At 38.1% G+C, this 27,040-nt stretch overlaps 1 protein-coding gene across 6 annotated transcripts in view; it reads right to left on the bottom strand.

Moving 5' to 3' along the window:
* Positions 1-1,252: 1,252 nt before the first annotated feature.
* LOC127792212 (zinc finger BED domain-containing protein RICESLEEPER 1-like) overlaps positions 1,253-27,040 on the bottom strand; it is a 36,117-nt gene continuing 10,329 nt past the window's right edge. For 2 of the 6 annotated variants that reach the window (XM_052322644.1, XM_052322643.1), the window contains exons 2-3: positions 9,130-11,185; positions 8,653-9,050 (exon numbers count right to left, since the gene is read on the bottom strand). In XM_052322644.1, coding sequence (XP_052178604.1) covers positions 8,995-9,050; positions 9,130-11,101 — 2,028 coding nt within the window. In that variant the 5' untranslated portion in view covers positions 11,102-11,185 and the 3' untranslated portion in view covers positions 8,653-8,994. The other 4 variants (XM_052322647.1, XM_052322648.1, XM_052322646.1 and 1 more) reach the window with 4 other exon arrangements.

Genomic DNA, 27,040 nt, shown 5'->3' on the forward strand with positions numbered 1-27,040 from the left:
TATGAGAATGTGTGTGGATAGTCGGGTCATAAAAAAGATAATGGTGAAGTATTGCTACCCAATCCCTAGGTTGGATGATATGCTTGATGAGTTTCATAACTCTAAATTGTTCTCAAAGGTAGATCTCAAGAGTAGTTACCATCAAATTAGAATGAAGAAGAGGGATGAATGGAAGATCGCATTCAAAACAAAGCACAAGCTGTATGAATGGCTGGTTATGTCATTTGGCTTGTTTAATGCACCAAGTACCTTTATACAATTGATGAATCATGTACTTCGTAAGTTCATTGACAAATTTCTTGTGGTTTATTTTGATGATATTTTGATTTATAATAGAACTTTTGAGGAGTATTTGGGCACCTTAGGAAAGTAAGTGTTACAATAGGAAAAACTATTTGGCAACTTAAAGAAATATCAATTATGTCAAAACTGAGTAATATTTCTTGGTTACATGATTTCACAACATGGGGTTGAACTTGATGAGGAGAAAGTGAAAGTAATTAAGAAGTGATCCATACATACTAGTGTTTCAGATGTGAGGAGTTTTCATGGGTTAGCATCCTTTTATAAGAAGTTTGTGAAAAATTTCAGTACTATTCTTACTCCATTAACTGAATGCATCAAGAAATGTAGTGAATTTAGATGGAACGAGGCTGCTCAAAGAAGTTTTGAGCTGATCAAAGAGAAATTATGCTCGTTTGCTTAGAAGTTTAGGACCAGAATGCAACCTAGGCACTCCATGATCAAGCCCAAGCAATCAGCCTATCTACCAAGCCCAAGTCTTCCAAGTCTCCTAACTGATATCATACATGATGCCACCCTTCATTTGTCATTTAAGTTTAAGAATGTTTTGTTTTTTATGTATCATTGCATTTTATTATCATGATTCCTTTTGTCAAAAGTTGCATGATAATATTTTTTTTTACTTTATGCTTTTAGTGTCTTTTATCATCATTAACTCTCTTTTGTCAAAAAAGACAATGATGTTGTCTATCTTTAATTACTTGTTTGTCTTTAATCATTGTAATTTGTCAACAAGACTAGAATTTATATATTTGATCTTGTAATGTTTTGGTATGAATATTTTTATGAATAAAATGCAAAGAGCATTTTTATTCTAATTCTTATCTAAGCAATTCATTTGTTTAGCGACAAATTTACTTGATTTTCATCACTCTTCCTTCTATCTTAGAGTGTGGTGAATCAAAACTGATGACGAATTTTCTTATCAAACAAGGGATGCTAGTATTTCTTTTATATTTTGGACACATCACAAATCATCACTACTATACATAATTGGCCACACACTCGAAACTTTGCTTATCTGGTCATAGTACACACTTGCTTTAGACACAAAACCTTGATAAGCTGACTACCTCATTTCACAAATTATTAGTATAATTAATCAACAAATGAACTAGGAGGTCTCGGTTAGAATTGAGTCTGCTAAACCTACCCATATCCTCTATTCAATGAGTTTTACATGAGAAACTCTCAAACTTAGATTTGAGGAGTTATCTACCAATACTTCTACATCAACAACACTTCATTGGATGTTGCAGAAACCCACACTAGCTGTGATGACTTTGACAAAGTTATTCACTATTTCAGGCTCACCACCCTGCAGCCTGTGATGCAAGAATACCCACTCACAGCAATGATGAGAGAAATCGATTTCAATATATAAATGGATAACGAGGGATTTGACATTCAATTCAAACCTTGGGTTGCAGTCAAATGCAAAAAAATGATCAATTTTATAGCAGCACATTCACCCATATCTGTTCAGGTGAGTTGCCAAAATGCAAAGGTAAAGAATGTCCTATATAAACACCTCATCCACAGGAAAAAGGATCAAGAGCTAGGAACAATGCTTGTCCGGTTGAGAGTAACTGCCATTGGACAAGTAATTTAACACTTGGAACAAGTAGTCAAGAACATAAGGCACAAAATAAAGGCTTGTAGAAATACTCATAAACAGAGAGCCTAGAAGCTTACTCTAATTCAGAATTAGTGGTCAATCAACTCAACCCGGTGATAGCCTAGCAACAAAAGTTCCAAAACTTCAAAATTCAAGATACTGAAGAGAGACCAGAATAAGGGAACAACTATGCACGTGCATAACCAACTTCAAAATCAATAGTCAAAAGTAAGCCTTGGAAGAAGATATCTCCAGAAAAAATCAACAACCAAAGCATCCAAGATTAGGATATGTGAATGCCACGGAAGGTGGTAGATTTGTGCCTATTAGAAAATTGTATCAAAAATCGTACCCAGGCTGCAGCTCTTGTTTACAGTTTACACTTGGCCTGACCAGGTAGAAGATTTATTGTACAATTAAACGGATGGACACATGAAAATTTTATTGGAAGATATATTATAAGCACATCCAATGAGGAAAACATCATGTTTTTGGCTATCGAAAGAAACTTGTATCACGAAATTGTACTCAGGTTCATGCCTAATTGTCACAGCCTAGGCAACCACCTTCTTAAAGGTTGATGCAGTTGCCTAGGCTGTGACACTAATAGGATGCACCCTAACTAGGTAGAAGAGTTGTGCAAATAACCAAACGAGAGTTTGTTAAAGTTATTTTTGAGGGGCATCTAGTGTTCTAAAACGCGGCCAAGGCGGCTGCCTAGGCGCAAGGCTGCCCTTGGCTACCACGATTAAGCCCTAACAAACACCCTAGGTGCCCGGCCGATTAATCCGGCCCAATCGGCACCTAAGTGGCCTAGGTGGTGCCCAGTCTCTTGGGTTGAGCGCGACCTGGGCCGCCTACCTTCCTGGGTCATGCGTGACCTGGTTGCTACGATTTGTAAGAGCTATGTAGAGATAGTGGACGAAGGTGGACGAAGTGTCCTCGCCTCTGAAACTCAAGAACACGCCATAACTATCGCTGCTCCAAGAAGCGGAAGAGGAGGAGGCCAACTCTTTGCCTCTTGTAGTAGTAGTCATTGAACAGAGGGAGCAGAGAAAAATGGATCTGTTGGAGAAATTTAGGGGAAAAAAATTTCTGAAGTAGATGGAAGTATGAAATTTGTCTAGAAGATGAGAGAAATTTAGAGGGGGGGGGGGGGAGAGAGAGAGAGACCAAATACCAGAGTAAACCAAAGCAATGGTCAAAAAGCACATGTTGAATGGGCAACAGCTAGGAAATTTGGGAGAAATTTGTGGGGAAAAAAGTCAAGAAAAATACAATATATGGGTTAAATTATTGTTAATAAAATAATTTCATTTGTGTGTGATTTACTATTAGATGAAAGCACAAAATAATGCAAGGAAGCAACAAATGTTACAAAATAATGCAGGTTTATGTGCTGAAAATAGCAATTTTCCTAGGCTCCGCCCAGGCGCTAGGCCTTGGTCTGGTGCTCGACTAGTGCCTAACACCTTTTAGAACACCAGGGCATCACTGGCTCACCACCTTATTACTCTAGGATAATACTCAGGGGTGAAGCCTGTGTAGGCCTTGGCCAGGGACAAAGCCAGGAAAATTTTTCAGTAAGGGCAAAACTTATTAAAGGAGAAATAAGAAATAGTATAGTAATATAAATATACTAAAAGTTAACATAATTTATTCAATACCTTACAATAGTTCTTTGCGAGATTTCATGTTTTGACAACGTTGTATAATAACTTCATTATCAATCTTCAAAAATATTTCTTTCTCAACATAAACAACCAGGCTGTCATTCATCTGCTGATCTCCCATTTGATTGCGCAATCTATCTTTCACAATGTTCATTGCAGAAAATACTCTCTCAACAGTAGCAGCGACAATCGGAAGAATCAAAGTCAAAAGTTTGTCTACCAACGAATATACTCTATATATATATATATTTTTTTTTTTTTTGTCATAACCAACTTCTCTGCAAGATCACTAAGGCCTTTAAATCCTTCAAACTCTTTGTTAGAGCGCATATTAAGAACAAAAGTTTCAAGTTGATCATCAAGTGTTAGGAAATTTACTGATGTAAAATATTTTGGATAAAACTCATCAAGTTGAATTAATCTTTCCTTGTCAAAAGCAAAGAATGAATCTTTTGGACATAGACATGCTACACAAAGAAGTAACTTGGTATTTGCCTTCGAAAAATGATCATTCAACTCTTGAAGTTGCATATCAATGACAATATAAAATAAATCTACACGGAAATGATGCAAATATGTCATTTCTAGAGCTTGACGTTATGGGCGACCACAAGGTGCACGGCGTATAAACATATCATCCATGTTTGGAATATTAATGTAGTGCACATGAGAAAAAGAATAGAATTGTTGCAAAAACGAATCCCACCCATCATATCTGAAAGACTGGAGTCATCGTTTGCATAGTTTTATCATTTCCATTGCATTTACAATATCTGGATCTTTTTTCTATAATACCTTTGATAATTCATTTGTCATCGCCAAAACAGTTCTCATCAAATGTAGATTAAATGTAAAATCAAATGATAGTATTAACTCCAACAAATTGTATGCTTCACTTTTTTTATCAGAATTTGATCCATCAATACTAATCATTTCAAGTACATCAATAACAGTTGAGAACATGGCAAACAAAATGTCTAAAGAATTATAATGTGAACCCCAATGCGTATCACCAAAACATTGAAGGGTAGTTTCATGATTAAGTCCCCTTCAACTTAAAATATCACCATTCTCCAATGCTTTCGCAATAATATCTGTTTGTTTCTCTCGAAGATGATCACAACGTTTAGAAGATGCTCCAACAAAACCTCACACTTGATGTGAGCTTTATTGTGTGAACTATCATGATCCCCAACATGAATATTAAGCCTGTCTTTACTTTTCCAATACGAAAATCCTTCACTAACAAAAGCATCGCCTCCTCTTTGTTTACCGACATTTGTTTTAAATAGATAATAATACAAGTAGAAAGCAGCATCTTTTGATACACTATACTTCAACCAACTACCAAACTCTTTAAACCAGGTAGGATTGAATCGCCTAGTTTGTGTCTATCCAAATGATCTATATGGAAAGTTATGATCTAAAGGCTGATACGAACCTTTTTGCATATATGCTCTCTAGACTTGATCTCGAATATTAGTATTGTAATCTAAAATTGGAATCCTTAATCTAAGATCGGTGGAAAGTTGTGTAACATCAAAATTAACACTATTTGATTTCTCTCTATCAACATCTTTTACAACCAACGAAGATTTTCGTTTTAAAAATCTCTCCATGACTGTTTCAAATTCAAATTAGAGAATGCACAAATATAACTGTTGGGGTCATGATGAATCTGAGAATTCAAAGAATCCAAGTAATTTTTTAGTCCTATTGCAGTTTATAATTGATCATAATGATGAGATTAAGACAATTACAATAAACAATACTCCTCTAAATTGCAAATTAACATCACCCGATATTCAGGAGGATATTATAAGCGTTTGTGTTGTTGAAACAATCAATGTTATTATCTAACACATTGGGGATTCATTTTTCTCTATTCTAGTTGATGAATCTCGTGATATGTCAACAAATGAGCAAATATCAATTGTTTTACGTTATGTGAACAGTGGACAAATAAATGAACGTTTCATTAGTCTTGAGCATGTTTCCAATACCACAGCTCTCTCACTTAAGGCTGCAATAGACAAGACATTTGCTGGATATAACTTAAACTTGTTTAGATTGAGATGACAAGGTTACAATGGGGCAAGTAATATGCAGGGTGAGTTCAATGGTCTCAAATCACTTATTTTAAAAGAGAATCCTTGTGCTTTTTACATTCATTATTTTGCTCACCAACTTCAGTTAGCTCTTGTAGTTGTGGCAAAGGAGAATACACCAATTTCTAATTTTTTTCGCTTGGTTGCTAACGTGGTAAATATTGTTAGAGCATTTTCTAAACGTTGTGATCATCTTCGAAAGAAACAAGTAAATATTGTTGCGAAAGCATTGGAGAATGGTGAGATTTTAAGTGGAAGGGGACTTAATCAAGAAACTACCCTTCAATGTTCTAGTGATACGCGTTAGGGTTCACATTATAATTCTTTGGTCAGCTTGCTTGCCATGTTCTCAGTTGTTATTGATGTACTTGAAATGATTAATGTTGATGGATCAAATTCTGATAAAAAATGTGAAACATACAATTTGTTGGAGTCAATACTATCATTTGATTTTGCATTTAATCTACACTTGATGAGAACTGTTTTGGCGATGACAAATGAATTATCAAAGACATTATAGAGAAAAAAGATCTAGATATTGTAAATGCAATGGAATTGATGAAAATATGAAAACAATGACTCCAGCCTTTTAGAGATGATGGGTGGGATTCGTTTTTGCAATAATTATATTCTTTTTGTTAGGTGCACTACATTAATGTTCCAAACATGGATGATATGTTTATACGCCGCGCACCTCGTGGTCGCCCACAACGTCAAACTCCAAAAATGACATCATTTTCATGTAGATTTATTCTATACTGTCATTGATATGCAACTTCAAGAGTTGAATAATCGCTTTTCAGAGGCAAATATCGAGTTGTTTCTTTGTGTAGCATGTCTATGTCCAAAAGATTTATTCTCTACTTTTGACAAGGAAAGATTGATTCAACCTGAGTTTTAATATGCGCTCTAACAAAGAGTTTGAAGGATTGAATGGCCTTGGTGATCTTGTAGAGAAGTTGGTTATGATAAAAAAAACATAATATATCCATTGGTATACAAACTTCTGACTTTGGCACTAGTTCTTCCGATTGCTATTGCTACTATCAAGAGAGTATTTTCTGTAATAAACATTGTGAAGGATAGATTGCGCAATCGGGTGGGAGATCAGTGGATGAATGATAGCCTGGTTGCTTATGTTGAGAAAGAGATATTTTTGAAGATTGATAATGAAGTTATTATACAACGTTATCAAAATTTGAAACATCGCAAAGAATTATTGTAAGGTATTGAATAAATTATGTTAACTTTTAGTATATTTATATTACTATATTGTTTTTTATTTTTCCCTTTAATAAGTTTCGCCCTCACTAGAAAATTTTCATGGCTTCGCCCCTGATAATACTAACCTGTAGCAATATGCCCATAAATGTGGAAAGTATCATGTCTACACAGCTATATTTTGACTTTGTTCTAGAAAAACGCCTTAGCTCAACAAGCGGTCGGTAGCCTTTCCCCAATGGGTCTGGTTATTATAGGGCCATTTGGAGCTTTGGGCAATAAAAGATGTTGATTTCTATGCCTGATGTAGAAGGTTCTTGTTTAACAGCATCATCACCAGATCTGAAATGTTGCAAGCCATAATTTCAGACAATGGGGCATGGTTGGATAGTTCAACTTTCCAGATATTATGCCTGGGCTATGGGATCTGCAGTTAGGCAATAGCCAGGGGATTCCCTAATAAGGAGTTGGATGGGAACTAAGCTGAATAAAGAACAAAATCCAATTATTTATCAACATCTAGGCAGAAAGAACAAACAGCAGCTTTGTTCATGCTTCTTCACATTCAGATTACCACTTCACTTATGATGCCTTCGAGGAAAAGCTCCAGTTCAGTCTAGAGCCTCTTTCTAAAGTAGGGCACTTTCTACTGTTGAACCTCCAGCTCCACAACATTAATCCTCAGAGCATTTGTGTTTAGTCTCCTTCGCCTTTGTAAAGCCTGCACTTTCTGGCAACATCTTCTCCTCCAGAAATACAAAGAACTCAAACTAAAAATAGAAATATCTAAATTAAATCAGTAATTAATTCCCTACAGGATAGAGACCTTGTCCAAAGGTTGGCATCTAATTCATCAATATACTATCCGTCGGCTTACCAAATGGGTGGCGTACATTTCCACACTCATTCATCATCAAAGTTATTTATTTATTTGTTTTTGTTAGGTATCGAAGTTATTTTTCCATTCCACTCTTTTTTCACCAATTTTCTCCCACTCATCATTGATGTAAATTATTCTTGTTCTCTTTCATGCAATCTATAGTTTAGGATGCAATTGCATCTATAGAAGTGTTAGTACTTATTGGTGGCTGCTAAATTGGGAGAGGTGACAGTAGCATTACTAGCAAAGAGACATCTGCTACCTAGGACAATTGTCCCTTGTTTACTTCCAGAGGGCAACCTAAAATTGATGGATGTCTTATTACAGAAAAAAGAATTACAAAGTAAGATGCCAAATATATCTCCAGTATACCTTCTAATTGCATTTCCATTTTCAAGATCTTGATATATCATATAGTGAACCAGTAAAAAATTATACATCCTTTTCTAACTTTAGTAGCTCTTCCATATTTTTTATATGATGCTAAGGTTTCATTCATAGAACAACTGAAAAATCTGTTCCTGTACCAGTTTTCATCCAGGATCTAGACCTAAACATTCAAACCAGTTGCCAGATATGATGATTAATGCATGGAAATAACACAAATAAAAAGCATTGCAACTTAAGGTAACAATGACAATGACTTGGAAAAACAGGTGTACACGTATAAAAACAGGAAACTCAAATTATTTACATAATATCAGGTCATTAAGAAAAGAAGCATATAAATGAACACAGATTAGGCTGATAACAAATTCTGCAACTACTTTCTTCTTTACGAGGCAGCAGAGTCCAGTCATTATCATAAAGTACTTCTCATCCCGGATCCTTGACTTCAACAATTTTGCCCATATACAACTTGTTAGTTATAATGATACTATGGTTATAAAAATGCATAGACAAGTCAGTTCATGATCCAAGGTTGAACCCTCGTGCTAATGCTCAAAACACAACCCACTTTAAAGTCTAACTCCATGAGGAAAGATGCAACATTTTCTCAATAAAGGATCAGGTAAACATTATAATACTCCAAATTGAATCTTAAGATGATTAGTACATAAGAAAAATAGAAAATTAGATAAAAAGAACAAAAAAAAAAAAACAAAAAAAAAATGATTTTCCTGACAAGCTGTATAAACAAGCCTAAGTGAAGATGTTACTACAGAAGCACTGAACTTACCAACCATCCTGTTAATTCACATCATAGGATATAGACAAAGGAGAATGGCTTGAGGTCGGTCTGGGATCTGAAACAACAATAGTATATTATGATCAGCAGCACTTAAAAGTTACGTAAAATAGAGACTGCATTAGTAAATAACTGACCATCAGGGTCGTTCTGCATCCAGTCTTGGGCGCATACAAGGGCCTGAACAGTATCTGATCTTAGTGAACTCCGATCATGATCAAGGGTTTGATCTCCATTACAAAATGCTGACTCGAATGAAACTTTTGACATTTGAATTCCTAAAACATTACGCGCCATCATAGATAGAATGGGATACCTCGGTGTATGAACTTTCCACCAATTTAAAATGTTGAAATCTGAATTGCGAGGAAAAAGAGGCTCCTCCAGGTACTTGTCCAAATCTGATTTTGTGTTCTGGCTCTGTGAAGTTTCGTGGAGGAACCTGTCGAAGCCTGTCAGCCTATCCCTAGATTCGTTATTAACCCCACCACTTCCACCTACTTCACAAGCCAAGCCTTGACCTTGAGCATCTAATGGGGAACAGATAGCATGCCCATTATAAAGCGCCTTCATACAATTAGACACAATATCAATGCTATCTGAAGCACTAGCACCATAAATTTGTGGATAATAATATTCTACCAACTTCATCTTGAACCGAGGATCTAAGATGGCTGCAACTGCCAAAGCCAAGCTGCATTTTTTCCAATATTCATCAAATTTGCTTTTCATCTTCAAAGCTAAAGAACTGATATAAGCATCTGAGTTTTGGGACCATTCAATCAACTGAAGATGAACATCACAAATCTCTGGAAAGTATATGTTTGGTGTTGGATGCTTGTTACCTGTAAAAACATTACAAACTTCAACAAAGAACTTCAAGTATCCAGTAATAGCACTTGCTCTGTCCCATTCCACATCAGATGGACATGTTGTGTAGGCAGAGTCATGTTCATGCAGAAGAGAGAACACATGTTTATACTCTAAAGCAACTTCAAGCATGAAATATGTTGAGTCCCATCGCATTGGATTATCAAGAGATAAGCTCTTTCGACTATCAACTCTCACCAAGTGAACCATCTCATTGAACTTTTCTTGCGTTGGTAGTGAACTTCTAGCATATCGAATGCTTTCCCGAATCTTATGGGTTACATCTGATATTGCTTTCAAGGCATCTTGGGACATCAATCTGACTATATTTGCTGCACAGCGTACATCAAATAATTGACCATTACACAAAAGAAACCTGTTCTGGGAAAGTCGATCTCTGATTCTGGAGACAATATTATCACTTGCAGAATTGCTGTCAGATGTCATTGAAAATAGTTTTCGATCAATATCCCAGTCCATTAGACTTGTCATAATAATTTCAGAAAGCATATCTTCTGCATGATAAAGATCAATCTTTATAAAATTCAGAATTTTCTTCTTCAACTGCCAATCATCATCAACGAAGTGTGCTGTCAAAGACAGGTAGTGAGCATCTTCCTTGTCAGTCCACATGTCAGCACTAAGGCTGATTTTACCATGCAACTTATCTAACACCTCATACACCTTCTGTTTCTCTCTCTGATAAATTTCAATACAGTCAGCCTCAACCCTATTAACTGTCACTAACTCAAACAACGGCTGAAGATTTCTAGTAAACAGTTGAAAGCCTACATGCTCAACCATAGTCAAGGGATAACCATGCACAATAATCATGCGAGCAAGATCAAATCGACTCCTCTTATTATCAAAGTTACCATGACCCATATTAATGGCACCATCAGGTATCTGTTCCAGTTCATATCTAGTACGGACAAAGTTCAGCTTTTCACTCTTCCTCTGCTCTTGATCAAAATTAACATTTGCAAGGGCAAGAGTCTCTTCCTTCTTCTTTCCCTTTGCTGAAAGAAGTTGAGAAATGTCATGGTTTGATCTTCTTCGACATCTGATTAAATGATTCCTCAAATGTGATGTCCCACTAGTGCTTGAACCACTTAATTTCTTTTTGCAATGCCTACAAATAGCCACATAGGTTTCACCTTTTTTGACCCTATCAAAATCATTCCATACTTCAGATTTCAATCTACTAGAGTTAACAATCACTTCATCTGATACCTCCATTGCAACAACCTGATACCCTATAATTATCTGCAGATGATGGATACAAAATGCAGATAACCTAGTCCTCACACAAAAAAATCATCACTGCAGTAAAAACAAAGGAAAGTTTGTGTCAACCAAATCAACAATAACATCAAAAATTGCCACACAATTATCTTCAAAAATCCAGCAACAAGCCAAAACAAGATGGAGCACATATATTTATGCCCTTAAAATCCTAAAACACACCAAACCCAGTCATCATGCATATTGAATGAAGTTATTTCCATATGACTAATACAAACATGTCATTACTTCCATTTGAAGGCAAATAGAAAATAAAGAAGAATATATTTTATTTGGAAATTAGAACATAACCACCAACTGCTGTGTGAACAATTACAATGCAAAACTAGGAGTACCAAGGTCTGGATGAGGTTAAAGAGTACTTCTACTGAACTACTCTTGGTGAGGAAAAATGTGATTTTTGAAAGTTGGGCAGGGCATTTGACCAATAAACTCCGGGTCTAAATAGTTTAAGAGAGTGCACTTTCCAACAATTACATCAAAGTACTCAGCTGTGTCATCCTGTCAAGAAACAGACAATGAACTTTCCAACAATTACATCAAAGTCCTCAGCTGTATCAATCCGTCATACAACAGACAAGATATAGTTCCAGGATAACTCTATACCAACTGCTAAAGAAGAGAATTGCAACATCTGTAAGAAATGGGTTGTACTTTCTATACCATAACATAGTTTCATACAGCCTTTGCAATTTCAGAAAAATAAGTTTTAGGGACTACAAGGATGCTTTCTAGGATTAATATCTATTGCCATTGATTCAACAATTACATGAGGTAATGCAGCCAAGCAGACTCAAGGAAGATGAAAATCAGAAAGAACCCTGAATGTTGGAATTGTTTCAGGGAAGACCTTGAAACAATGCCTAAGGTAATCAATGTTGACAGTTCAAATAGAAGTCCCATACAAGTCAGTCTTGCCGTGGCAACATGAAGTTCTCAGATAAATAAATATCACTCTGGAGAACTTCTTAAAGCTTTTTAAGTCAATTTCACACTAAGTGAACCCTAATATAGTATATATGATGCCTTAGGTAATAAAACTGTAATGTTACCTTCTTCTGCTGCTTTTCTTTTATTCAATGCTCTTTACAAATCTATAAAAACCCCATAACTAGATGTCTTGGGGCTGTTTTAGTTGTGGGAAATGTTTCCAGTTTCCTAAACCAATTTTCTATAAAATATCCAGTTTTCATATTCCATAGAAAATTCAAAAAATGTTCTCAAATGTTAGAAATGCGGAAAACTAACTTCCACTCTAAAAAATTGTAACATATGTTCCAAAAAGAGAGCAAGAGGTTTTCCTCGTGTAACTTGTGTCAGATAAGGAGATGGGATGATTTACGAAAAAATTTGTCAAGAACTGCATTTTCCAAATCTCCAAATTAGTAAGGAAAATTGGGAAAACAAATTTTAGGAGTTTTCCGAGTTCAGTTTAATTTTGGAGAACCACATTTCCCAAATTTCTTTTTTCTTTTGTTTTTTTTTTTGTTAGAAAATTCTTGTATTTGAATAAGTTTTCTAATTTTTCATTTTCTGTAGAGTAATTTTCTGAAAACAATTAAACAGGCCATTACCAGCCCTTTTTCAATAATAAATCCTAGGAAACACATACATTCGACAAGCATTACAAATACATATATATATAAATTAGACATACAATTGTTTCTTGAAAATGCCAGACAAGATACTAGGAACACACAAAATATATACATATATATACACATTTTTATGTCATACATCGACAATGACTTATACAAAAAATCACAAACCTTAATCCCACTAGGTGGAGTCAAAGATTTATACAAATAAAATCAATATACAAAATTTAAAAGTATCCTTAAAAAAAAAAAACCAATAATTTACTTTCCTACATGTCAAACATAATATTAGTAACATAGAATTCGCATAAAAATGACAACACTAGTCAAAACAAAAAATGAAGAATAAAATGGATGGAACCAAAAAAGAGAGAGAGAGAAAAGTGAAAAAACAACTCCTCGATAAAAAATAGCACTTCTGTAAATGACCTGCTGCTTCAAGATGTATTTAGGGTTCAAATGTGAGAGTAATCCAATAGGAGACTAGATTAGGGCATAGAAACAACAGTTTTTGATTATTCTATTTGGAGAAAAACTAGTTAGTTATTTTACATGACAACACCAAAGAAAAATTTTCAGAGCTCACTATGACCTCCACGTGTTGACAATGTTTCCTATTTTGAGACACACGCCCATTGTACTGACAGCATGTCTGTCAATATAAGATTAAGAGAGAGGATTGCTAAACTGCATGTGCTATGTGCTCAACATGCATCTACCAAATATATATATAGAGAGAGAGAGAGAGTAAACAAAATATAGTATTAGATAGCATGCCCAATGTGTGTTGCACATGTATGCACATCCTGAGGTGTTTAGTACCCTTATGGTGATGTGCCAGTACTTCCTACAATCAGATAAGTTACCCCCCCAACCCCAGAAAAAATAATAATAATAAATCCTCTCTTTATTCACTCAGTTCAAACCTCAGAAAGATGAAATCTAGCCTATTTACAGTCAAAACTGTGACTAGCCCACAGCAGGTCAAGGTTTGTCATACCCTGCTCCAGTCAAAAGGTTTCATACCCTAGCCAAGATTTCAGCATCTTCACCTCCAAAGTATTAAAAAGAACCCAAACTAGCCAGATTCATCTTTCTTCATTTTGATTTTACATGTAGAATTACAAACAAACAAAAAAAACCTTGTTAAAATCAGAAAGTATGTGTATCTCAATAATCATGTAAAGATTAATTATTCCTTCCTGTAAGCCATAACCATAGGCTTCCAAGCATGCCTAAATCACCAAACCAAGCATTTTTCCAGCTGCTTGGGTCAGCTCAATGATAACTATAAATAAAGATAAGAATCAGCCACCAAATTGGGCCAATCATTAATAACTAATGATTCAACGCAAAAATCATGGACCAGCTTTTTCATGAATAAAAAGTGCATGCCCTCCTTTTCTTCAGCAATTTCTGGTATCCTGCTAAATCCCTATAAACAAATCTAGAATCTTGTTACTAATATGATGGGCATTACTCAATCATTTCCTACTTAAAAGTTAAAAGATTCCTCTTTTTGTTCTGGCTACTTTCCTAATCATCTCATCACAACTCACAAGCCTTAATCCCACAAGTTGTGGTCAGCTACATGAGTTTTAGCCGTTCAATTATGGCCTTACAGAAGATATGGCCATAGGCAGCAATGACAAGAAGGATGACTGCAATGAAGGCCGAGTCACTGCCTACTTTAGATTTTGGGCAGAAGAAGAAGTATTCGGATTTAGGCAGCAATGACAAGAAGGATGACTGCAAAATCTGGAATAGTTTTGGCGGTGAACAGCATTACCTAAAGGGAAGCTGTAACGATCAGGGGGTTCGGACAGCAGGTACGAAGGAACAATCTGATTCCTTTGGAAAAGTAGTTCTTGATGAGGATGTCCCAAGTTATAATGGCAGAAGTCCAAAACAAGGGATGATCGATGCAATCAATCAGTTGGCAGGAATAACAAGAGGCAACAAGGAATTTCTGGAAGGAAAGAGGAAATCTGCTGCAGTAATTGAGAAGTTAATAGTAGGACTACCTCAAGATGCAACTACTGAACGGCTAAAAGTGGGAACTAGGGCAGCATTTGATGAAGTGACCGAGGAAGCCAAGGCCAATTCGTTACCTCTGGTGACTAGTGCAGGGACTGAAGGATGGGATGGTGTCCCAGATCAGAATTCTATAAGAAATGGAATTGATGGTGGAGTTCCTAAGGATATTGTTCAATTGCCTATGGTTTCGGACAATGCTGAGGATTCCTTAGCTAACGATAAGGTGCAGACAGCACTAGCAGGAGGAAGTCTTGCTGATCCTAAATGGTGTCACCGTGTTGCTGTAAAAAAATTGGCCATGGAGAACAAAGTTGTTGCTGCTTTGTGCACTAGTTCTATAGCTGGCCGATTGGCAAATTTGTTATGCATACAAATTTTTTTCAAAACTTCTCCATCCAAGCTGTGGAAGAGAAGGAAAAAGCATATTGGAAGCTGTGGAGGTTTGGCATTTCTTGGGGACAAGAAATGTTTCAAGGCGGGGGGAATTGTCATGTCCCTAGGAACAATAGAGAGGTAATATTGTAATAGAGATATAAGAGTTGTTAGGAGTACAGTTGTATAGCACATGGTTGCATGGGTTGAGGCTATAAATAAGCCACTGTTGTAGGGGGTTAATCATATTTGAATTGATAATTGAATACTTTCATACTTTCATTTCCCTCTCTTGAATCCTCTCAATCTCCCTCCAAATTCCCTCTAATCTCCCTTCCTGTTCTGTCTTCCTTAATCTCCCCCCATTTCTTGAGATGTAACTCTCTCAACTCCGCCCCAATTACTTCTAAAACCTGTTATGAACCTTAGGTTCATGACACAATTGTATACTCAAACTAACCCTACCTCCATCATTTCCTTACCTAATGTTCTTCATGTTCCTCATATGAAGAAGAGTCTCCTTAGTGTTTCTCAACTCACTAAAGATAATAATGTTGTTACTAAGTTTAATTTTGATTCTTGTTTGGTTAAGGACAAGGACTCAGGGCTGGTGCTACTCTAAGGAACTCTTAAAGATGACCTTTTTCAGTTGACGCCAGCATTTGGTCATGCTATGTCCAAGGCCAAGACTGTTCCATCTTTCAAGCCTACAAATGTTGTTGTTACTGTTCTTGTTTCTTCAAATAAATGTAAAAGACAGCATCTGTTTTCTCTAAATCTGTCACCTAGAATAAATGTAGCTCACACAAAAAATGTAGGGCAGCAGTGGCATGCCAAATTAGGGCACCCTTCCTCTCATGTACTATAATTCGTTTTGAATAAAATTCATGTTCCTTGTTCAAAATCTGATATTTCCTTTTGTGATTCCTATAAAGTTGGCAAGTTACATCAACTTCCATTTGCTAATTGTCAAATTACAACAAAACACCCTTTAGAATTGGTTTATTCTGATGTGGGGTCTGGCTCCTATCACTTCTACTGAGGGTTATAGATATATTATCTCATCTTTGTTGATGCCTATACTAGATACACATGGTTATATCCCTTAAAACTCAAATTTGATGCCTTGCCTACTTTTGTAACCTTTCACAAATTTGCTGAGTTAAAATATAACTCCAAACTTAAAGCCCTACAAACTAATAATAGTGGGGAGTTTAAAGCCTTTTTACCCTATCTTCAAGCCTGTGGCATTTAGCCTTGATTCACGTGCCCTTATACACACCTACAAAATGGTGTAGCAGAAAGAAAACATAGATATACAGCTGAGATGGATCTTATATTGTTAACTCATACTCATATGCTTTTGAAATTTTGGGTAGAAGCTTTTTCAAACTGTTGTCTACACCATAAATCTTTTACCCTCTGAAATTTTGTTCTCCCTTTGAATTACTTTACCGCAAACAACCTAACTACATGCAACTTCAACCTTTCAGGTGTTCTTGTCTTCCCTATCTTCGCCCCTATAACAGGCACAAATTTGACTTTCATTCTACCAAGTGTGTGTTTCTTGGTTATAGCCATGTTCAAGCTAGGTATAAATGCTTGCATCCCTCGGGTAGAATATATGTCTCTAGGCATGTTAAATTCAATCTGCAAGAGTATCCCTATCCTCTTTTATTTTCAACTTCCTCTTGCTCTCCTTCAATTCAGTTTGTTTCCCATGGTCCTTCCACTACTCATTTTCATTCCCTCCCTTCTTTTTCTTCCTCATTTTCTCCAGTAGCACAACCCTCTGTATCTCCCTTATCCACTCCCATTCCTATTGATCCTACTTCTTCTTCTACTATGCCTTCAGAGCATTCTTCAGATCAACAATCCTGTCAACCCATTCAGCCCAATATACCTAAACATAGAGTTGCTCCAGCTCCTTCTATTCACCCTATGGTCACTCGATCCAAGTCTAAATAGCTTGTTGCTACCTTTTCTCATGCCTTAGTGGGTACCCTAGAACTTAGCTTAGTTCATGAAACTCTCTCAGATTCCCATTGGATTAAAGCCGTGGAGGAGGAATTTTCTGCATTGCAGCATAATCATACATGGGATCTAGTTCCCTTTTCATTCGATATGAACCTCGTTGGTTGCAAATGGGTGTTTAGGGTCAAGTATAAATCTGATGGATCAATTCTCAATCACAAGGCTTGGTTGGTGGTTAAGGGCTTTCTTCAAGCCCCTAGGATTGACTATGCCAAGACCTTCAGCCCTGTTATTAAGGCTCCTACCATTAGAGTTTAATTCACCTTGGCTATCACATTTGATTGGGACATTCAACAAGTGGATGTTAACAATGCTTTTCTTAATGGAGACTTAACTGAAGATGTTTATATGTCATAGCCTGAAGGCTTTCTCAATTATTAGTTTCCCTCTTATGTGTGTAAGCTGAAAAAGTCACTCTATAATCTTAAACAAGCTCCTCGAACTTGATACACAAAATTGAGGTCAACTTTGTAAAATTGGGGTTTTATAAGGACTATTTCTAATGCATCTCTATTGATTAAAAGGACTGCTAGAGCTATGATATTCATTTTGGTTTATGTTGACGATATCCTTGTCACGGGTTCTGACCCTATTGCTCTTCAAGCTTGTATTCAGAATTTGGACACTCATTTTGTTTTCAAAACCTTAGATTGCGTTCTCTTTGTTGTTTTCAAGTCATTTTTAGTTTTCAATTTTCTAAAATAATGAAAACGTGTTCTCTTTGATGATTTTAAAAATGCATTTTTGAAAACAAAAAAAAAAAATTGTAAAGAAAACTTAAAACAACAAAAAGTTATTTTGAGTGTTTTCATCCAAAACAAACTCTAAACTCAAAACACATTTATTTATTTATTCATATTTTATTATTATAATAGAAAAAAATATTACAAAATTCATTAACTTTAAAATGTATATATTTTTTTAATAATATATAACATTAAATATTTCTAATTTATTGAATACTCAAATTTATTGAATAAAATATCATTAAAAAATTATTTTCAAAATTTCAAAGAGAATGCATTTTCTAATTTTCTGTTTTGAGAAATAATTTTTCAAAGATGCCGATGTAAGATATGAACATCTTAGTGAATGAATCAAAGAAAGTAGTTCATGCATGCAAATGATATATCCAAAGATGTTATAAAATCTCTCGTGTGGTAGAAATACCGAGGTGTTGCAATCACTCTTGTTGATCCATAATGTTCAAACACCTCACATTACCGCTCTCTGGTCTAACACGATGGCCCTGAAGTCAACTAGCCACACCCACCACAATGATGCATGAAAAGTAAAGAAATATGCTCGGTTGAAGGAAAAGCAAGCTATGTAAGTCAACACCCTTACCCAAATAAAGCCAAAATGACCAGGATGCAGCAAAAGTATACAAGAAACACTCACATTGCTGGTTTGGGCTTGCCAGTGCACTGTTTACAGTGAGCAGAAATAGTATTTTACAAAAATTACAAGTTTTTGTAAACCAAACTCAAAATATTTTTATATAGGGTTGCGGGGGAAAATTAAAAGAGAAAGACTAGAAAATTGCAGGTAAAAAGGAGTGTGCATGTGCCCTCACGCACTGCCAGAAGGAACCCCCACGCGCCCGCACACGCAGGCAGAGCTAGCGTGTGCAGTGCATGTGCTGGTCGTCTTCTCTGGTGACTACACGTTGCAATTTTCGATTTTCGACCATATCTCCTTTGTTTTAGCTCCATTTTGACCCCCGTTCAAACTTACGACACCCTTATTCAACCCTCTACCGAATTATAAGCAAAAATCAGACTTACCTCGTGGTTTTGACGTTGTTTGGCACAATCTACGATGGCGGCCCAAACTTTCCAGCGAGGCCTTTTCTTCCTCGTTCTTGGCATATTTTTCTCCTTCTTTTGGCAATATTTTCTCTCAAATTCCCTTCCTTTCCCTCTTGATGAATGTCCAAAAGAACTCTCCCAAAAGCCTTATATTTATAGGCACCTTCGACAAATTGGGTTGTGCCATGTGTCATTCCAAGATGAGAGTCCATCATGAGTTTCATCTCATCGCAACACTTATCCCCTGAGATTTGTTTCATCATTATTTTCTAATTGTCCGTTCGCCCATTTCGTTATCCTAAGGATCTAGTTATAAGATATTATAAACTTTCAAGGAATGACGCCCCTGAGGCACTTTGCTTCTTTTTCACTAGAACCCTTGAATTTGCCTTGAATCCACCAAATGCCTTTAGAATAACGGTCTCTTGCATTTGCCTCCAAAGTCTTTTGAAAATTTTGCATTTGTTCCCAAAAATTTTCCCAACAACTACACACACCCCAATATCCTCCCTCGAGTCTTTTGGGTAGCTTGTCAGATTTGTTCCACCAAATGAGAATGAATCATCGGGCCAACGACATAGATAGACGTTCTTTTAGGTAGCACATCCATTGTTAACTGGCTAAAAGCCTCCACCAGTCCCCACTCCCTGGTCATCAGATTGGCCTTCAGAGCAGGCTACTTAAAGCATCAAACACAACATTTACCTTCCCGGGGTGATACTGGATCGTACAATCGTAATCCTTCAAGAACTCCATCCATTATTGTTACCTCATATTCAAATCCTTCTGTGAAAACCGATACCTCAACCTTTTATGATTTGTAAAAACTTTGAACTATTCTCCATACAAATAGCGCCCCCAAAGTTTTAAGGTAAACACGACTGCAGCCAACTCCAAATCATGGGTAGGATAGTGTTGCTCGTGATTTTTCAATTGCCATAACCCATACACTATCACCTTTTCGTTTTGCATGAAGACACATCCCAAGCCGGTTTTGGAAGCATTGGTGTAAACTGTGAACCCTCATGTTCCACAAGGCATAGCTAAAATGGGAGTAGAGGTTAGTCTCCTTTTGAGTTCATCAAAACTATGCTCACACACCATATTCCGTTCAAACTTAACTCCCTTTCTCGTCAACTGGGTAAGGGGTAAAGTGATACGAGAAAATCCTTCGACATACTTTCTATAATAACCTACTAGCCCCAAAAAGCTATGTACCTCAGTTACTGTCTTGGAATGTTTCCAATCTTTTATTGCTTCAACCTTTGAAGTATCCACCGCAATTCCTTCTTCTGATATAACATGACCTAAGAAAACTACTTAGGTTAGCCAAAACTTGCATTTTGAAAACATGGCATACAATTGATGCTCCCGTAATGTCTTTAGGACCATTTCCAAGTGTTGCGCGTGTTCTTTCCTGCTAGCTGAGTAGATTAGAATATCATTAATAAACACAATCACAAATTGGTCCAGGAATGGTTTGAATATTCTATTCATCAAGTCCATGAAAGCTACGGGTGCATTAGTTAACCCAAATAGCATCACCAAGTATTCATAATGTCCATACCGAGATCTAAACGCAGTCTTTGTTACATCCTCCTCCTTAATCCTCAATTGATAGTATCCCAATCTCAAATCTATTTTTGAAAATAATTTGGCACATTGCAACTGATCAAACAATTCATCAATTCTAGGGAGCGAGTACTTGTTTTTAATGGTTACCTTATTCAGTTGGCGGTAATAGATCGATTGGCATTACCCCCGACGATGTCCGACATACACGATGTATTCCATATGTCTCGACTACGAAAGTGTGAACCCGATCCTTCTCATAAGATTCCAGAGGGAACTGTTGAACTACAAGGAAACTTAACCTACCTTGGAGAACCAATTGAAATTTTGGACCGAAATGAGCAGATGTTGAGAAGCTAATTAATACCATTGGTGAAGGTATTATGGAAATGCCATAACATTAAAGAAGCCACTTGGGAGAGAGAAGAAGAAATGCATCGGAAGTTCCCACACCTCTTCGACCATATGGAGTCTTGAGATGAATTTCGATAGGAGGATGTAATTCCTGAAGTCCTTGAAAGATATTGTTGTTAAGGGAATGAAGTATCTCTTGAAAATAGGGATATTGGGGTGTATGTGTAGTTCTTGAGAAAATTTTTGGGAACAAATGCAAAATTTCCAAAAGACTTTGGAGACAAATGCAAGAGACCATTATTCTAAAGGCATTTGGTGGATTCAAGGCAAATTCAAGGGTTCTAGTGAAAAAGAAGCAAACTCCCTCAGGCCAAAGCGTCATTCCTTGAAAACTTATAATATCTTATAACTAGATCCTTAGGGTAACCAAACAAGCGAATGGACACTTAGGAAATAATGATGAGACACAAATCTCAAGGGACAAGTGTCGCGATGAGGTGAAACTCATGATGGGCTCTCATCTCAAAATGACACATGGAGCAACCCGATTCACCGAAGGTGCCTATAAAATATGAGGCTTTTGGGGGAGTTCTTTTGGGCATTCATCAAGAGGTAAAGGAAGGGAATTTAAGAGAGAAAATACTACCAAAAGAAGGGAAAAAAATCTGCCAAGAACGAGGAAGAAAAGGCCTCGTCGAAAAGTTCGGGCCGCCACCGTAAATCGTGCCAAACGACGTCAAAACCACGAGATAAGTCCAATTTTTGCTTGCAATCCAGTAAAGGATTGAATAAGGAGAGCAACTATAACGCCCCGCTTTTTTGTTCAAAATACATACAAAATGATGCAGAAGATGCATGATGATGTTGGTAACCAAATGACAATCAAGTAGGCGTTATCGAAGCCTTTGCCAACGAAAGCAAATGATTGAACCTGAAAACTTAAACCAAAAGCTAAATAATTAAGGTTTCCACTATGATTTCTTAAACGAGTATAACACGACACAACTTGATACAGAATAGGAAGCTAGGGACTACATAGGACCCCATTTTACACTATTTGAGATACATACTGAAAATTCACAAAGTGGACGTACTTTTACAATTGGAATTAAAGGAAACAAACTATTCGTGGACCACCTCCTTTCCTTTCCTTTGGCTTGTTCTTGAGGCACTTGGCACGTTTGAATATGCCGATGTAAGATATGAACATCTTAGTGATTGAATCAAAGAAAGTAGTTCGTGCATGCAAATGACATATCCAAAGATGCCATGAAACCTCCTGTGTGGTAGAGATACCGAAGTGTTGCAATCACCCCCTCAGATCCATCATGTTCAAACACCTCACATGACCGCTTCCCGGTCTAACACGATGGCCCTAATGTCAACTAGCCACACCCATCACAATGATGCATGAAAAGTAAAGAAATATGCTCGGTTGAAGGAAAAATATGTTATGTAAATCAACACTCTTACCCAAATGAAGCCAAAATGACCAGGATGTAGCAAAAGTATGCAAGAAACACTTACCTTTCCAACAAGGCCTTTTCTTCCTCGTTCTTGGCAGATTTTTCTCCTTCTTTTGGTAGTATTTTCTCTCAAATTCCCTTCCTTTCTGATAGAACCTTTCTCGATTGATTGAATTTAGCTCTTACAGTAAGAACTACCCAATTACAGTAGCTTACAGCAATGAAAAATAGCAATAGCAAGAAAAGAAAACAAAAGAAATCAGGCCTATTCGATACGGTCTCACTCTCCAACGGTTTCCCCAACAATTTGCCAGCCCCTTCTCTCTCCTCCACCCTCCCATTTTATACCTCTCTCACATTCTGTTTCAGCCACGTGAAATAATATTCTCCTCTAACCAACTTCTGACTCTTTTGCCCCTGACCCAATTTCCTTGGCTGCCCTTATTGCTTCTCTCCTTTTATGCCTTTGATAGGTGAGACTAATGAGAGTCCTAACAATACTCCCGCCCACATGTTTCACCTTGTCCTCAAGGTGAAATTCTAGAAATTGATGCAAGATCTGCTGATATGGTTCCCAAGTGGCCTCTAGGGGCGGCAACCCCTTCCATTGTATCAGAACCTCAAGGCTCCGTAGATTTTTTCCCCGACCCAGCCTTACACCCAACAAAAATTCTGGTTGTACCTTCAATTCCCACTCAGCTGTTAGCTGATTAGGAAATTCAGTTATTTCCCGCACTGCTCCCTCCGCTTTGCGAAGCTGGGAGACATGGAATACCGGATGGATTGCACAAGAAGGTGGTAAGGACAACTTATAGACCATCTTCCCGATCCTTTTCTCTACTACGTAGGGCCTGTAGAACTTAGGTGACACCTTCTCATTCATCCAAGTAGCCAAAGTCTTTTGCCAGTAGGGACAAATTTTAACATAAACCAGGTCACCCACCTTGAATTCCACATCCCTCCTCTTTTTATCTATTGTCTCCTTCATTCTCGCTTGTGCCCGCAACAGTTGGGACTGCAGCTCTTCCAAAACAGAATCTCGTTCCAACAACTGCTGTTCAATCATCAAAACAGCCGTGGTGCCTTTCTCGAACCTCAACAGTAGGGGAGGTTCACGCCCATAAACTATCTGGAATTGAGTTAATTTAGAGGAGACATGGAAAGAAATGTTATACCAATATTCCGCTCATGGCATCCAGCTGCACCATGCCTTGGGCTTGGAGGAGAAAAAGGATCGAAGGTATGTCTCCAAAGTGCGATTTAGGACCTCCGTTTGGCCATCAGACTGCAGGTGGTAGGCTGTGCTTCTTCTCAATTTAGTGCCTTGCAACCTGAATAACTCCTCCCAAAAATGGCCAACAAAAATTTTATCTCTATCGGAAACTATAAAACTTGGAACCCCATGTAATCGGACTCTCACCTTTACAAAAATCCCAACAACGATAGCTGTTGTAAAAGGGTATTTCAAGGAAATAAAGTGTTCATACTTACTTAGGCGGTCCACAACTACCAAGATAGTATCCATCCCAGCTGACTTAGGTAACCCTTCGACGAAATCCATGGACACGTCTTCCCAAACTCGACTAGGAACCGGAAGTGGCTGCAGCAGTCCACCAGATGATAGAGTCTCATATTTATTCTGCTGGCACACTTGACATTGCTTGACATATTGTTGAATGTCTCTCTTCATTCCCACCCAATACACATTGGCGGCTACCCTCTTATAAGTCTTGAGGAAGCCGAAAGGACCCCCAACCAGTCCATCATGGCCTTCCTTCAGCATTAATGGAATTAATCCCAACCCTTTAGGAAGATACAGCCTACTCTTGAATAGCAAATGGCCATCCACCAGCGCATAGTTGGTTCTACTGGAAGGATTTGCCTGTAGCTCTCTAACAATCTGTTGGAGTGTAGCATCTCCTTTTACCTCCTCTTTGAGTTGGTCTAGCTGCACTATTTGGGGAATGGAAAGTGCCATCAAAGTGGCGGAAGAAGGGAGGTGTGAGAGAGCATCGGCTGCTCGATTCTCCAATTCGAGATGATATTGAATCTCAAAGTCATACCCCATCAGCTTCATGACCCATTTTTGACACTCCGGGCTAACCATCCGCTGCTCCATAAGAAATTTAAGGCTTCGCTGATCTGTTCTAATAACAAACTTACGCCCAAGTAGGTAATCTCGCCATTTCCTCACTGCAAATACTATTGCCATCAATTCTAGCTCATACACCGATCTCACTCGACCCGTGGGGCTTAGGGAATGGCTGAAAAAAGCAATTGGTCACTGTTGTTGCATCAACACTGCCCCTAATCCCTGCTCTGATGCATCAGTTTCAACAATGAATTCCCTCAAAAAATCCAGCAAAGCCAACACGGGCAGATTGGTCATTGCCCGTTTGAGGGATTGAAAAGCCTGCTCTGCAACTTCATCCCAAAAAAAATTACCTTTCCGGAGGTGGTCTGTCAATGGCCGTGCCACCCTCCTGTAATCTTTCACAAATCTCCGATAATACCCCGTAAGACCCAAGAATCCTCGAAGTTCACGTAAGGATTTGGGGCTGGGCCATTCCATCACCGCCTTAACCTTAGAACTATTTGCAGCCACCCCATCTTGAGACATGGCGTGCCCCAAATACTCAATCTCCCGCTACCCAAACTGACACTTCTTCGCATTAGCGTACAATCGGTGGACTGTTAGGAGCCCCAACACACACCTCAAATGTTTCTTATGTTCAGCCATATCCTAATTGTAAATCAGAATGTCGTCAAAAAATACTAGCACAAAGCTCCTCAAATGCTCCTTAAAGACCTCGTTCATCAAAGATTGGAACGTAGCGGGGGCGTTTGTTAGCCCAAACGGCATAACCAAAAATTCATAATGCCCCTCATGTGTGCGAAATGCAGTCTTAGGAACATCATTAGGTGCTACTCGAATCTGATGATACCCCGATTTCAAATCCAACTTGGAAAAAAGAGCAGCCAACAACTCATCCAAAAGTTCTTCAATAACTGGAATTGGAAATCTATCGAGAACGGTTACTTTGTTTAAAACTCTGTAGTCAACACAAAATCTCCAGCCACCATTCTTCTTCTTAACCAGCAATACCGAGTTGGAAAACGAACTCACACTCACAGGTAGGGGCACATTTCTCGAACCAGCCTTTCAATCTCGTTTTTCTGAAGGTGGGGGTACCGATAGGGGCGCACATTCACAGGTGACACTCCCGGTTGCAATGTAATCATGTGATCCTGCCTCCGGTGTGGGGGGAAGACCACACAACTCCTCAAAAACATGCCTGAATTCTGCTAAAAGCTCCTGCAAGCTACCAAGGACTGTCCAGCTAGCATCTTCCTCTTGGGTAGTTAAACTCCCCAACTCCAATAGCACCCGTTCTCCATTCTCTCTAAACGCCCTCATCATTGACTTCAATGTTACCAAAGTTTTGTTGAGGCTAGGATCCCCATATAGTGTGATGGTAGTCCCCCTTGCTCTAAACTTCATAACTAACGAGCCCCAATCCACTTGTGTTTCCTCGAGAGTAGCCAACCACTTCATTCCAAGGATTACGTCCGAGCTCCCCAACTCCAATGGCAGGAAATCTTCCACTACTTCCACATTTTGCAACGTTAAGGTTACCCCTCTACACACTCCAACCCCCTGAACAGCCATGCCCGACCCCATGATCACGCCATAGCCTCTCGTTTGCAACCTGGCCAGTCCCAATTTCTGCACCAATTCTAACGCTATAAAGTTATGGAAAGCCCCGCTGTCAATGAGAACCACCACCTCCTGGCCTTCTATTTCTCCCCTGATCTTCATGGTTTGTGGAGGGGTGAAACCAACTATCGAGTTGATGGACAGCTCCACTACTTCCCTTATTTTAATGATTTCACCTTCCTCCCTTGAATTCTCCCATGTTTCAGCTTCACCTATATCTTCTTCTTCCTCTTCCTCTTCCTCTTCCCCCTCTTGAATTACCATCACCTGCAGCTCCTTGTTCTTACATTTGTGCCCAATCATATATTTCTCGTCACAACGTAAACACAACCCCTTAGCTCGTTTAACTTGTAGTTCACTCTCGCTTAATCGTTTAAATGGGGAATTGTTCCATTTACCGGTATTAAGAGGCCGGTGAGAAGAGCCAAGAATGGTGATAGTTGATCGGGGTGACACCACCGGGGAAGGAGAGAGCAGCACTCGTTGGTGGTTGGCAGCTAGAGTTGTAGGGACCTGTGACCGGGTTGTGCCTGGACTGGAATGGCCCCCTCGCGCCATCAGATTCATTTCCTCAATTCGTTGGGCTAAGTCCATCTTCTCCTCCAGCCCAATTGGCCTCAATACTCTCATCTCCGCCCTTATGTCGACCTTCGATCCATTTATAAAATGGCCTTCCAGCAGCGCCTCTAGCATGTCCTCGAGAGGAGCAGCCAAGGTCTCGAAGCGAAGGCGGTAGTCCTTGACAGACCCCTATTGCCGGAGCGCCAGGAACCATTCTTCCATCGTGCCTTCCTACGTGGGCCTAAATCTATTTCTTATCATCGCCTTAAGCTCCTCCCAGCTCCTCACCTATCGCCTTCGTTGTTCCCACTAGAACCAAGCGAGAGCTGCTCCTTCAAAGCAAAGGGCAA

The sequence above is a fragment of the Diospyros lotus genome, chromosome 15 (genome assembly GCF_014633365.1).
Source record: "Diospyros lotus cultivar Yz01 chromosome 15, ASM1463336v1, whole genome shotgun sequence".
Taxonomy (NCBI): Eukaryota; Viridiplantae; Streptophyta; class Magnoliopsida; order Ericales; family Ebenaceae; genus Diospyros; species Diospyros lotus.